This window comes from Xiphophorus maculatus, chromosome 19 (assembly GCF_002775205.1).
Source record: "Xiphophorus maculatus strain JP 163 A chromosome 19, X_maculatus-5.0-male, whole genome shotgun sequence".
Classification (NCBI taxonomy): domain Eukaryota; kingdom Metazoa; phylum Chordata; class Actinopteri; order Cyprinodontiformes; family Poeciliidae; genus Xiphophorus; species Xiphophorus maculatus.
Genome location: NC_036461.1, coordinates 11,176,864 through 11,191,055, shown reverse-complemented (window position 1 = coordinate 11,191,055; position 14,192 = coordinate 11,176,864). Strand labels below are relative to the sequence as shown.

At 37.8% G+C, this 14,192-nt stretch overlaps 1 protein-coding gene across 2 annotated transcripts in view; it reads left to right on the top strand.

The window, feature by feature from the left end:
• LOC102228829 (AT-rich interactive domain-containing protein 1B-like) overlaps positions 1–14,192 on the top strand; it is a 196,106-nt gene that overhangs the window by 25,197 nt on the left and 156,717 nt on the right. For both annotated transcript variants that reach the window (XM_023353033.1, XM_014471447.2), the window contains exon 2: positions 5,240–5,443. In XM_023353033.1, coding sequence (XP_023208801.1) covers positions 5,240–5,443 — 204 coding nt within the window. The remainder of the gene's footprint in view (positions 1–5,239; positions 5,444–14,192) is intronic.

Sequence of the window (14,192 nt, the reverse complement as noted above, 5' to 3'; positions counted from 1 at the left end):
GTCATGTGATGTATGTTTATAGAACTTTTGCAGATCTGTTGAAATCTTCCCTCACTCTGCTTTGTAAAGTAGCTCAAGCTCAGCCAGATTAGACAGAAAGAGCATTTTTGACCATATTTTTAAAGTCTTGCCACAGATTATCAGTTTAATTTATGTCTGGGCCATGCTAACACATAGTTATGCTTTGTCCTAAACCACTCCTTTTGTAGGAGACATACTGTATCTCAAGTATTCTGCAGCATCTAGCATGTTTTCTTCCAGTATTTTCCTCTATTTAGTTCCATCCAACTTCCCATTAATTTGATGCCACAGGGTGTTAGTGTTTTAACCCATTAAGAGTTTTGCATCAATAGTTTTTCTTTAAAATAATTCTTCCAACTTAGCTGTAGATATGTGCAGCTCCCCCACAGTAACCATGAGCGTCTCGGCTGCTTTTATTTCTCCCATTATTTTGTTTGGTAGTTTAGGAGAAACACCACGTCTTAGTAAGTTTGCAGCAAGGCTGCACAATATCAGAAAAACTATTAATTGAGATACTATGGCTGAATATTGTGCTGATAATATCGACTTGTTCTTTTAACTTTTTTCCATTGTCACTATTTTCCAGCCCTCGTTTATGAGCTTCTGCTTCTTAGCTACTAAAATAGATGCATTGTGTGGCCATTGAAGGTAGTGAACGCCCATAAAAACAGACAAGATATATTATTGGCATTAAGAATTTGCATCCATGGTACTTCAGATATAATATCATACCATATATTGCCTCCAAGCAGTCTTTTGAGAGGGCAACATTCCAGTCATGATTATAATTTAATATCTCACAACTCTGACTTGTCGGCCTTGCTCCATTATTTTCATGAGGCTGTTTCTTTGACAATGTTCTCTTTCAAAACTGAGGCCTCCAAACAACAGCTGGTTTATCACTAAGCTTTGACTAAACACAGGTGTACTCTATTTACTAATCAGATGATTTCTGAATATGTTTTTTTGTTTTTATTTGCACTGGGTTTTACTTGTAGATATAAGCATCCATAAGTAAATTCAAATTGAATGCAAATGTATGGCATAGCTTTTCAGCTATATTTGAAGAAAATTGAGTGTTTTCGTTCTTTCCACTTTAAATATCCAATATTTTCCATCTGTAGCAAAAATACCAATAAAACATAGGGAAGTTTGTGGATGTAACATACTGTATGTGTTAGGCATGCACTAAAAAAAGTCATTCAACAAAGCAGATAAAAGCAGCACTACCCTCCCACCCCCAAGGAATTTCTTCATCCAAAATGGGACTGGAATAATAACCGTTTACCAATATAGTTTTATGTTTCTTTGATCCCAGTGTGTGTCTCATAATCCGTATTTCCCACCCGTTTGCGTCAAACATTTTGCTTTCTCCTGATTAACAACTTAGCACATTAAAGGGAGAGGGGAGGAAAATCATTTTTGGAACATAAAAAAAATGTTGTCGATTGAGCTCTGAAAAGCAATTTGGCAGGTTTCACCCAACAGTAATTTCACCCATGTTCTCTTTTAATGGCTTTGTTTTGGAAGAAAGGGAGCAGAAAAGAAAGAAAGCTCACAAGAATCGAGAGGAGTTTATAAATTGAATTTTAAATTTAGCAGTTGAATTACTATTGTCTCCCATGCCTCTTTTTTTTCTTCGCCTGTGTTGAATGGCGGGTCCAGATGAACAAAAGTGAGAAACACATTTGAAGAAAGCAAAAAAAAACAATTTCTGCGTAGTTCCTTTTTTTTTTCTTTTTATCAGCAGTTCCTCCTGGCTCGAACACTCTTCCCTCGGCGTCACATTCATAGTTTTTTTTTCCCCCAAAGTACAGAACAGCCCTTCCTCTCTAGTTAAGAGGGAAAAAAATACATTTCAGTTTGTCAGGAGCTGTTGTCATTTTTTGTGTGCTCAGGGGTGTGAGGGAAATATCTCAAAGAACAAGGCACCAGAGAGCTGAAATCCCATATAGTGGAACTTGTCATGAGAGTTTTGGTCTTTTGTAGGCGTAGCGATGCGTAGAAAATCGACCGGTGTATCAGATAAAATTTAGCTGTGAATCTTATATCTTAGAATTTCCCATTAAAATGTTTTTTAAAACAGCATGGAGCAGAGAGGAACATTACGAGAACTGGAAGAGCATGTACGATAATCTGTTGCTAACGTGTGTGTTTAATCCACTCTTTTACTTCCAAAACTCTGTGGTTGTTTTTCTTTTGTTTTTTTTTCTCTTCAGTACCTCCCTAAGTGTAGGATTCAATGGCTTTTTTGCAAGCATGTGTGCATGCTTGGCAGCTGCATGAGGGGATTTACTCGTGTTGCACTCAGGGTTCTTTTGGCAAACCAAGGACCCCTTGAGATAAACTAGTGAACTGGACGGAGTTTGGAAACAGTGGGTTATTTTCCTCATATCCTAACTGCCAGAGTGCCATGTAAACTGAAGTGTTTTTCTGTCTACCTTACAGTTTTAGCAGAACATGTGCTGCCCTTTACTGATCCAAAGCACCATTATTGCTACATTAGAAACATATGACCAGCATCTGTTTGAGAACATAATTCGCCTAAAAAAAAATATGAATCACCTCTTTTGTGTTCGGTTAGTTTTTAATGCATTTCCATTCGGACTTGAGGGCTAGCTCTATTTTGGTGCTCCTGAAATTGAGTTAAGTTTTTGCTTATTAGTCCTTTTTAGTGTCTAACTGAAGCTTAACAAGCAAATATGAATAACATGATGATTTCTCTGGAAAAGTGGAAACAGACAAGTTGAACTTAAACCATTAATGTTTAAAAAGTTGGCATTACACTTTTATACAAGAAATGAGTTAAGTGTTTTCCCTTTTTTGAAATTTGAGCAAAAATTACTCTTTTGTGCACTTTACTTCTTAAGTCAATAATTTTGTGAGATAATTTTTTTAAATTATTATTATTTATCTTACATGTTGTACTATTTTTATTATAACATTCATTTTTTTTATCCTTCCCCCAAAGTGTTTTCAGTCCTGAGAAAGGATAGCTGCAAAGGCCAATCTTTAACTTATGCTTTGTTTAGTTTGTCTTGAATGTTGGAAGTCGGCTATGGGAATGACACCACGCCTGGGCTGAGCTTGTTATGGTTGGAAAACCTGTGGGATTTACCGTATTCTCTAGACCATAAATCACTCTGGAAAGAATAAAAGAAAAAAAGTAGCTTCTTAAAACTTGGAATTGTTTGCAGTTTTTCCAACCACTATATTTAACTTTTTGTTAGCACCAAATTACATTAGTCAAACAAGAGCTATAAAGTTTTATTTAAGCAAGACTTAGTGAAAACTCCTGACAGCAAGTTAGTGTTTCTGATCTCAGTTAAACTGAGGAGTTTGAATAGAGGTTCATATGATGCACTGACCTACATTCATAATCTTACCTGAAATAACAAATTCGACTTCTTATTAACATTAAAGCTTCATGCTGTAATGCTTAGCTAAAATGTTTAGTTATGTGAACTCGTGAATTAAGCTGACCTTAAGCAACAGTACTTAATTCTGATGAAGGAAAGGGTTAATGCTGCACCACTGCAGCACCTGTTCTTTATCATTTGGTGGTAGAAACAAAGAGAACTGGTGCTAAGCAGTCACCAGACCTGGTACAGGTTTCACTGAGCAAAACTGTGAATAATTCCCTTATTAATAGCTTCGCGTGAGAATAAGGATGAAATAGAAAGAGGTGCACCTTATGATTTCAACCAGAACCATGTACCAGCAACTAATTAAATGTCACATTTAACTACTGAAGTCCTGATTATGTGAACCATGACAGGATAACCCTCCTCACACCCGCTCATACACCTCCATGCTGTGAAATAATTTCAGACACTCATGAACACTCATGCCTCTCTCTCTAGCTTTCTTACACCAATTTTCTCACTATCCTCACTCTCTCTATTTCTAAATCAGTTTCTCTTTCTCCATCCACTCTGCACTTTGTGAAATAGTCCAAACTATCCCATGCACATGCCTCAGTAAGCAAAACCCTTTTTAAAAAGTGAAGCACCTTGGCCATCTACTTGTAACCAGCTGTATAAAGTGCTCCCTTCCCCTGACATGTCTTCTTGATATTAGCCTGGCAATATGAGGCAGCTGCAATTTCTCCTCTACGGTAGACGAGATGATATTGAGTCGGGGAGAGGAGAGGAACCAAAGGAGGAGGAGGAGGAGGGTGGTAGCAGTGGTGGAGGAAGAGAAGGCAGTTAGTTACAGAGAAAGAGAAGAGAAGTGAAAGTGTGTATAAGAAACAGTGGAAGCAAAATGTCATAAATCACTCATGATCCTACATGGCAGAGACAAAAGGAAGAGAGCATGAAAGGAGAAAGGAAAGGCAGAGGAATGTCACTTTATCTTTCCTGCAGACTGACAAACTACTGGTGGATTAACATTAGCCCGATGCACTGTACAGGAATTTTCCAGTGGCTTACTGAGACCCCAAACAAACCCTTGAAATTTCACTGACATACTTGCTATACAATGGGATAAAAAAGCCCTGGAAACATTTTCTTTCTTCTCTTTGAATTTCTTTTGGGGGAGGCTTCTTATAATAAGAAACCCAGCTCCAGCAATGTGCTTTTTGAAGCCAATATTGACTGCTTGGTTACCTCAATTACCAGACTCCAATTTATAAGTATGAAATGTTTTAGTTGTAAGAAAAAAAATCTGCATCCTGCATAATCCTTTTCATATTTTAGTTCAATGATTGTCCTAGACATTTTGTGTAGTTTTTATAGAAATCTTTATTATATAGCCTTTTATCATATTTTATATCCCGATTCATTCAACTTGGGCAAATAATTTGGTGGATCTGGTTGCCTTGCAGTTTAGGGATTAATTTGTCTTACAAAAGGAAAGGATGGAATATTATATAAAGTAAATAAATAAGTACTTCTGCTAGTCGACTATAAACTGTTTTATGGCATTTGAGACAGGAGCTATATAGTTATTCTTTTTGCTACCAGTTACTTTAAACAGCATTTAAAGCAGTTTTAGATAAAGGTTTTGTTATCTTTAAATATTAATGTAAATTCATCCTGTGAAGTTTGTGTGGAAATAATTGGTTTCTGGATGGAGTGAGTTTGCTAAGTGGGCTTTTGTTTGGCATTCCAATACTTTAAGCAGTCCTTCCTCCGGTCCGTGGACAATGGTGAACAAATAACGACACTTTGTGGCAATGCTGATGCAAATAAATCCCTTTTCTTTCCCTGCACAGGTTCCCTCCATGGATTTCATGGCTATGAAGCGCTCACAGATGTATGGAATGACCAACAACCCGTACTCCACTCCTCAACAGCCAGGTGCCGGAAATTACCCCTCAAGCCAACCATATGCGTCACCTCCTTCACATCGATATCCAATGAGCATGCAGGGGAGGAGCCAAATGAGCATGAGTGGCATGCAATACCCTCAACAACAGGTATGTCAACAGACCCAAAGTCTTCGAGTTTGAATTGTGTGCATTAGGCTGATGACTTGTTTCAAGGTGAAGCAAGGTTTTTAGAAAGTTATGTTAAGTTCCCTTAGTTTAAAGTCTGTTAAATGAAAAACCAGACTTTTCTCTGGATACAAGAAGTGCGGAGTAAAGAGGCTGGCCGTTCCTCATGTGTTTCCACACTCGTCTGGCCATCTGGCTTAAGAAAGGCTACCACACTGTGTGAGTGCCACATATTACTATGATTAGGGCTTGCTACTTTAGATGGCCTGACAAATTGACCAGGTAATGTTGACTTGGTAGTCTATGAAGAGCAGAACCACATAAAAGTCTAATATTCTTTGGAAAAACAGGGAGAGTTTTCATAAATGTTATGACGTTTACTTAAATCTATGTATTAAAATAACCTTTTACTACATGCAGTAGTCATGTTAGCAATATGAGTAATTGTTGCTTTTCTGTTCCTAATCAAGAATTTGATTAGGTTACACAACTTTTGTTTGTGTTAATATGCTGAATTTTTTTTTCATTGTTGTTTTGTGGTTCCAGTTATTGTTCCTCATGCTATGGTTGGACATTTAGTTTGTGCTTTGGATTTTCACCTGATGTTTTTGTTATTTGGAGTTGTTGTCTCAAACAGTGTGTCATGGCCCTGGTCCTGATGGTCCACTGTCCTTCAGAGTTTATGTGTTTCCCTACTGCCACACACCTGACCAGAATAATTTGGTGATTATCAGGGTTCTGCAGCACTTGATGGCATGCAGTCACTAATGCTATCATTTGTGGGAGCAGAGCTTTTTCTGAAACACAATAGTCAGTGGGTCTTGAGGATTGACGTAAAAAAATTAAAAAAGCTGGTCTAAAACACCAGGCATATCTAACATCCTGGACTGCTGCCATGTTTCTCCTATTGTGTGTTTAATTCCTGTGAAACTCCTTGCTGTACATGCTGAGTTTGATGGTTCACCTGGCTGCAGATGCACTGAAGCGTGTTTAGACTTTACTCTGGTTTTCCATTGAATACATTTCTGTATACTTATGCTTGAATCTGTATTTATGCAGAAGTAGCTGTTTAACATTTGTGTTGGCCCACATCATTGTGTCTTTGCAACACAATAGACCTGTGAAACAATGGTGCTTGTGTCTGCTTTACAGTCTTAAGTAAATCAAATTTCCACTATAAGGTGGTTGGTTGTGTGGTTGCAATGAATTTGTGTGACTCGATTGTGACAGAGACTGAAGGTGTGTGTGTGTGGATGAAAACTTATCTTCAACAGTGTTTTGTTTTAGGTGGGATAGAGGGGGTAGTTTATACTGTTCCCCACTGTCATATTTGGCTGCTATATTTAGTCTGCCTGGGTCAGTTGGTCTGGACTTTAAGGCTCTTCACTGGGGCGACTGAGCTGAGCTTCCACACATAGCAAAGCTACACAAACAAAATGAGAGAAAATCATATCAACTCCCAGACTTCCTGTTTTGTGTAAAATTTATGTAGACATCTGCAAACATGCAGCAGGAAAGACTTGCTTTACACAATTGACTCAAACGTGATTCACATCGGATCTTTCTAAGGAAAGCGTTATCGGATACAGAACTAATGAATATGAACAACAAAAAGCAATTTTTTCATTTTAGTTTCCAAAAGTGATAGGTCAAAACTTTTAAAAGGAGATTTTGTTTAAATAGGATTATAAGCAGTTAATACAGTTGGTGCAAATGATAACTTATTTGGCATATTTATTTAGATCTAATTCAGATTTGTTGGTCTGACTGAGGCTGACGGTTAGTCAGAGAGGGACCAAGACCAAAAGGGACTCTGGTCTCAAAAATATCAGAACGTTCGCAAGATCTCAACTACCTATAGCGGTTTATATAATCTCACTTAAAAAAAATCTATTCCTTTGAACTGAGCTGGTTCTATTGCAAATGGGTCTTTCTGTTTCATATATAGTGTTTTAGTAAATTCCTTTTGTGTTGAAGCGCCTGTTCTGGTAGGTGACTTTAATGCAGTCCCAACTCAGTCACTTCAAATCTCAGACTTCATTGCTTTATGTCCAAAACCCCCTCTGACGCATTTTTGTGATGACAACACGCTCCCAAAATGATCATTACTGAGCTCAATAAGGGGTTTCGCGTTATGAAATACACACAGTTGGGAGCGGGCGGGGGTGTATATGTGAAGACATGCTGTGCTCTGAGAGTAATACCAGTGCACAAAGACAGTACAGTCAGTCAGACATACACAAGAAAATACATCCCTGGTACTATTTTGTGATGAAATCCTCTGGCGTATTTCATAGGGGAGGCTGTGGTCGGGGTAGCAATCACTGCATAGCGTTATGGAATGTAATTAGTTCAAATAGAATTAGTTGTTCACTCTGGCTATAGCCATGGGAACTGTGCTTCTAAAGTTTCTAATTATCTGGCTCTGGCTTTAAAAGCAGCACCACCGCATTGCCTATCTGAAGCCGGTGAAATCTAGCTCACGGTAATGAGTTCGGAGGAGGAGGTTTAATTCCAACCTCTCAGATGAGCGTAATGAGCCTCACCTACAGAAAAAGCGGTCAGGGGTCTGATCAGGCAGCAGAGGAGAGGTCCGGGAAATGAATGTTCCAAAATACTGTGTGCGGGAGAAAGCACAGCATGTCAGCTCCTGAAGTGACTGTTAATTACTTGCCAAAAGACTCGCTGAAATGCGGTTTGGACAAACACGGCCAGAGCTGAATCTGAAAGCGGAACAGTCGCCCTCTTTCCCAAGCGTGGATGTTGTGAAACTTTTCCAAGATCAGCTGCAAATGCCGATCCAGGCTGCAGCTGTATCAGCAAGGGGGATTGTGGGTGATGTAAGGCACAGCACACACTATCCCCCATGATGCATCACACTTCAGGGCTGAGACCCCGGCTTGTCGTAGACAGGCATGCTGAGTTGTTGCCAAGCAACGTGACGTCAACAAAGGCAAGCGTATTTGTCTGTGATTTCCCTGGGACGGAGCGACTGTGCCGGCCGTCTGAGTGTGTGTAGGGGTTTTAACAGTGGAACAAAAGGTCCTATTTTACTGTCTTTCAGTGCTACGATTGAACCACACAAAAATTAAGCCCAATTTATTTAAAATAAGATATGCTTGGTAATATTTCCTTCACCAGGGTTATTCAAATGTGTGAAGACCTGATTTCTGCCTTTTAGACACACATCTCTGGGTGTTTCATATACACAGGGATGGAGTCTTGACCACTGAGGACCCTAGTTTGGTCCTCTCACCAACTCTTTCCTGCCACTGTAACAGAAAATTTCATTTTAACTATTTCAATTAAATTTGATCTAAATAAGGATGGATAGTGTTTTGTATAAATGAATGTTTTTCTTTAATGCTTGTTACTGTGCAAGTGTTAGAGAGTCTGCAGCTATGAGTAACTGATAAAGAAGAACTAGAGGTTTCTGTTGGAATCCTTGTCAGCTCTCATTTCCTGCCATACATGTAGGGTGTGGGTTTCCAAGAAAAAGTCTTAACTAACAATCGTTCCCTCCAATGAGGTGAGAGGCAGTTGCATGACACTGGATAAAGATGTGGCTCTGTGGTCCACCTGCTAATAGAGATAAGTTCAGACTTGGGGTCTGTTCTTTTTTGCTGTGAGTATATAATCATGTGATCTGTGTTGTTCGGGGCTCTTCTACTGACTGTGTTCAGTGACATGGGTCTTCGAATGCTTTTCCCTTCGAATAAAAATAAAGACAAAGATTAATCTTTCTCTAGTTACTGGAACAGACTCTCATTCTTTGATAACATAATTTTCCCCAACACCACCTTGTCATTGAACTTAATTAAGTACATACTTTATCCTGTAAGTAGTACTTCTATTGCTTAGTTTTTAAAAAGTTTGCCATTAAGAGATGACAGTTTTTTAAAAGGTCTCTGATGATCTTCTCCCTAATAGTGCAGTGCTGTGAAAAGGTTTAGGAAGAGGAGTTTTGGCCCACTCTTCTTTGCAGGGGGGTTTCCAGCATGAACAGGCTGTTTAAAGTTATGCTAATTCATCTAAGCTGGGTTCTTCCAGACTTAAACTTGACCACTCCAGAATCATCCTTTTTTTTTAGCTGTTCAGAGCTCGACTTCCTCTGTATAGAAGGCATTCCTTAGATGATTTTCCTGCTGTGTAACCTGAGTGATTTCCTCTGAGGAACAGCATTCGTATCAAAGAGTGATGTTAGTATGACCTGGTAGTGCCCAAGTATGATATCCGTTCACTAATAGATGACTCTGATCACCATCTGATTTTTTGGTGCATTTCTACCGTCACTGAAGCTGCAGCAGGTGAAAGAATATTTAATTAATGTAGATCGCAGACATCTACACATTTTCACATTGATAAATAAATGACATCACTAAACCTGTATTTTAACTCAAACAGTAAGAATCACAGTTAAAATCTGTTGAATACCAGTAATAAACAATAACATCAAGACAGTTGATTAGGGAGGCAGGTGTTTTGGGGAATGTCAGGTCACATGAGAAAAGTGTCTGTGTGGGAAACTGGAATGCAGCTGAAATGGGAAAAAAAAGTGCTGCCAATTCTGAGCGTAATTTCCTGTGATGTCAGCGTTGGCAGACAGGGAGGAAAAGGCATTTGAAGGAAACATTAGTGTTTGATGTGAAAGGGAAGGGAGGGGATAGGGGGAGTGAGAGAACGCAGAGAAGAAAGATATCCTGGGAAATGGTTGAGAGGGAGAATGAGAAGAGGAAAGGTGTGTGTGCGTGTGGGGGTGTACATGCGTGCTTCGAGGAGGAGGGCGAATGTGTCAACCAATCAGGCAGAAACCATTACCAGTGTTGGATGTTTGTTCCTTACATGCTGGGCCAACTTAATAGGAGCCAAGCATTTAAAGTCAAGTGGAAATGCAGCTGACCTGCCACTTGTTCACTACACACACCTAGAAGACCACAAAGAAACCAGCATCCTTTCAGGCTTTGTGTAGCTTCAATCAAATAATTTTTTGTTTTGACAAATATTTATTGGTCTAGAAGTCATCAACAAAGAAAAGTAGAAAAATTATACACTGGTATTGTTTAAAATGCAGTTATTTTTGTTAAAAACATCCATCTAGGGGCGTGCTGTGGTGGCGCAGGGGGTTAGCACGCCCCACGTTTGGAGGCCTTAGTCCTCGACGCGGACGTCGCGGGTTCGACTCCCGGTCCCGACGACCTTTACCGCATGTCTTCCCCCCTCTCCTCACCCTCCTTCCTGTCTGCCTACTGTACAAAAAATACGAGCCACTAGCGCCGCAAAAAAACTCTTCGGAGAAAAAAACAAACAAAAAAAAACATCCATCTAATATGTGCATCAACTTTTTTTCAACTAAGACATCTGACCAGGACAGATAAAGAACATTTGCAGGTGATCTACGCATGTTGAAACTGTAAACTATTTGCAGTTTTTTGTGCATTTGCATGCTTGGTGAAAGCATCAGACTCTTTGTTTTGTCCTGTGAATCAGTCCTTTAAGTTTTGCAACATCCGTTTTGTGGAACATGAAGTGCTGTCATGACTTTGAAGTATGTGTCACTTGTGATGTGGGCCTGGTTTAGTGGTTTAGATAGTGTGTGTATTGGTTCAAGTGCGTCGAAGTTTCCAACAGTGGCAGGACTGGGTACATTACTTTAGCTGGGACTTCCCCCATGTCATTTGTCCCATGTTTAAAGATCAAGTGAAATAAAATTTCATTTCCCATGAAGTGCACCCACTTTTCTAAAATCTAGCATGTTGAGTTTATTGAGTCATCAGCACAGACAAAGTGTTTGCATAGAGTTGCATGAGATTTAATCGTGTTATTTTTGGTAATTGCTGTGATTTCCAGCAGCAGTTGTGTAAATGCCGTAGCAGCTGAACAAGTGTGTGGCGCACATGGCATGTGAGTCACATTCATATTATTAAGGCAGCATGTCTTTTTACACTATTATGTTGTTTTACATTGTTATTGGGACCAAAATTCAAATGTAACACAGATGCTGTTCAATTTTATCACAAACGTACTTATACATATAGGCAGTTAACTTTTCAAACTTTTCTAGTGAAATGTTGAAAGTTTAGTAAGTACCCATATCATATTTACTTATCTATTTAGAAAAAAACATGGGAGTTTGCAAATGCAAAGATTTAAAAAAGAATTTTGAAGAAGAAAAAAAAGGAATTTCTGCAAAAGTCCAACAAATTAAGTTTAAACAGCTCACTGAGTACATTAAGCTGCAGTATGACTATAATGTAAAGTATTTGTGTTTTCTTCAGCAGTTCTGATGCTATTGTCTTGTTGGATGTGAAATTCAGTTTATTTGATTGTATCTATTCATTTCTAATTTATTTTTTGAAGAAATGTGTTTAAAAAATAAAATAACAATCAATTTAAATCAAGTTTAATTAATTGTTATTTAAGCAACATCACATGTTATGCTTTACAATCCAAACCTAGTGTGGCTCACTGCCACTAACAAACATTAACTGTCATTTCTTTTGAAGGCAAAAAAATAAAACAGATTTGCCTATTACTTGTTTTTCCTCCACCTTTCCCCATATCTCACAATCATCTTTGAACAAAATATTGGGAATTCCATTGTCAATAGAAATGTATAAATGAGATGTGATTATCAGTGGTCATAACATTTTGCATGATGCGCATCTGTATTCTTTTCAGCTGGTCAGCAGCTGTATACATTCCTGAACAATAAGTATTGAAAGATGGCTCTTTTTCCTTTTTATTCACTTCATGTGTCAAAACATCTTTGACTGCTTCAGATGTTTTGCATGAAAGTCTGAGCAAATGTGAGGCAACCATCAACTGTGCTTTTTATTTCTTTACATAAATAGCCACAGACACTCTGTGTGAAGTAGCTTTGGTGTAAATCGAATGGTTCAACAGCAACGTTAATTATATATCTCACGTAGCGGTATAGTAACACAAACTGTCTTTTATGCATAACACCTTTGTGTTTTCCTACAATATAAACATATCTCTTGTAGAAAAAAAGACCTGTCTCAAATTGCACTGTTTGTAATCAATATGTAGTAAACATAAGAAAATGTATTTTTAGTCTATTGCTGTCATAGTCGGTTCATAAATTTGCCTCTAAACATCTAGGAATTAGAAAATGGCTGCAAAGCTTAGGTTTCTCCAGTCTGTCTGGAACTCTTAATTAACATTTTATTAAAATCAGAAGTGCTGAAAGGTGAGCTGCCTTCACCTGAACAGACGCAGGCAGCAACAGCATCAATTCTTTGGCAAATATTCTGTATTTTCTCCACAGGTGCTTAATTAGAGTGATTGAGATCTGGGCCAATCTGAATTGAGGGCATAACTGCTGTTATAATTGTTCATGGATTAGAGGACTGCAATCATGCACTATGTTATCTCTTAATGGTAATGCTGTATTTCTGCTTCTCCTTCAGTACACTGACAATAGAAATAAAGAAAGAAAGAACAAAGACAATACTTGTAAGAAAATTGGGGGAATATATTAATTCTTCTTAATTTTTCACCTTTACTGAGTGTCTGTTGCTTCAGTATTACCAGAAAAACAGATGATTATCATCACAAAAACAGATGATTATCATCTTTAAAAGTAAAAGCTGCAATTTAGGATTTGTATGCAACACAACTTTAAGGGAACTAGAATAATATGCTCAACCCAGTGGGCCCTTCAAAGATCAGCTACAGTGTCTCAAATGTTCAGCTCAGCTCTCTGAAAAAGATGTAGGCAAGGATGTTATGGTATATGATGATATTATTTTTATTAGTGAGAATGATTTCAGCATGCATTTAATTTTTTGGTTCCATTACAAATCTTTCACTTTCTTTTAAAGGTTGTCAGATAAGCAGCTAAGTAAACATAGCTCCTCCTCACAGGTGCTTCTTTAACAATAATAATAAAAAAATTTTTAAAAAAAATATTTAAAAAGCATCACCTTTGACATACAACACCCAGCACGTTGAATAACACCCATGGTAAAAATGTGCTAGAACTTTATTTTTTTATTTTATTTTTGTCGTGGTAGTAGCAAAATTTCACACAGAAAAAATGGGAACAAATCAAAATTTTCATTTGAGTATATTTGCTCAGTGGGAAAAAAATGCCACAAAAAGAAATAAATGTTCCACCCCAAACAGTTAAAATTAATTAAATATGACCAAAACAATTTTTTAATGTTTGCTGTTAACAGCATCAGGGTGACGAGGAGTTGTTTATGCCGTAGGGGGATAAAAGCAGCATGTTGGATAAATAATTAAACTATAACATTGATACACTTCCTGATGTTACTTTCTTAGGTCCACCTATGTACCTGTTATCTCAATACACAGATGTTCGGGGAATAACTACGTATCAGACTGAATATGAAGGGTACACTTTTCAGATTTGTATTTGTTAAAATTTTGAAAACAATTTGTCTTATATTCCTTCCACTTTTCAGTCGCGCACTAACATGTTGAATAAAATATCATTAAAACACATGAACAGTTTTAGTTTCAATGTGATAAACTGTATAAAATACAATTTTGCAAGGTTTTGCAAATCTGACACCACTGAGGCTTATTTCTCTAAATGCCTTTTTCTGAAAAGGAAAGATAAAAGAAAATGACATTTAGGTAGGAAGGAAGATTTTTCACGTCTTTATCAAAGGTCCCAATTTATGTAACATTGTAACCAATGCGAGTAGGATGTAAATTCACACTATGGTTATCGTTGAATAAA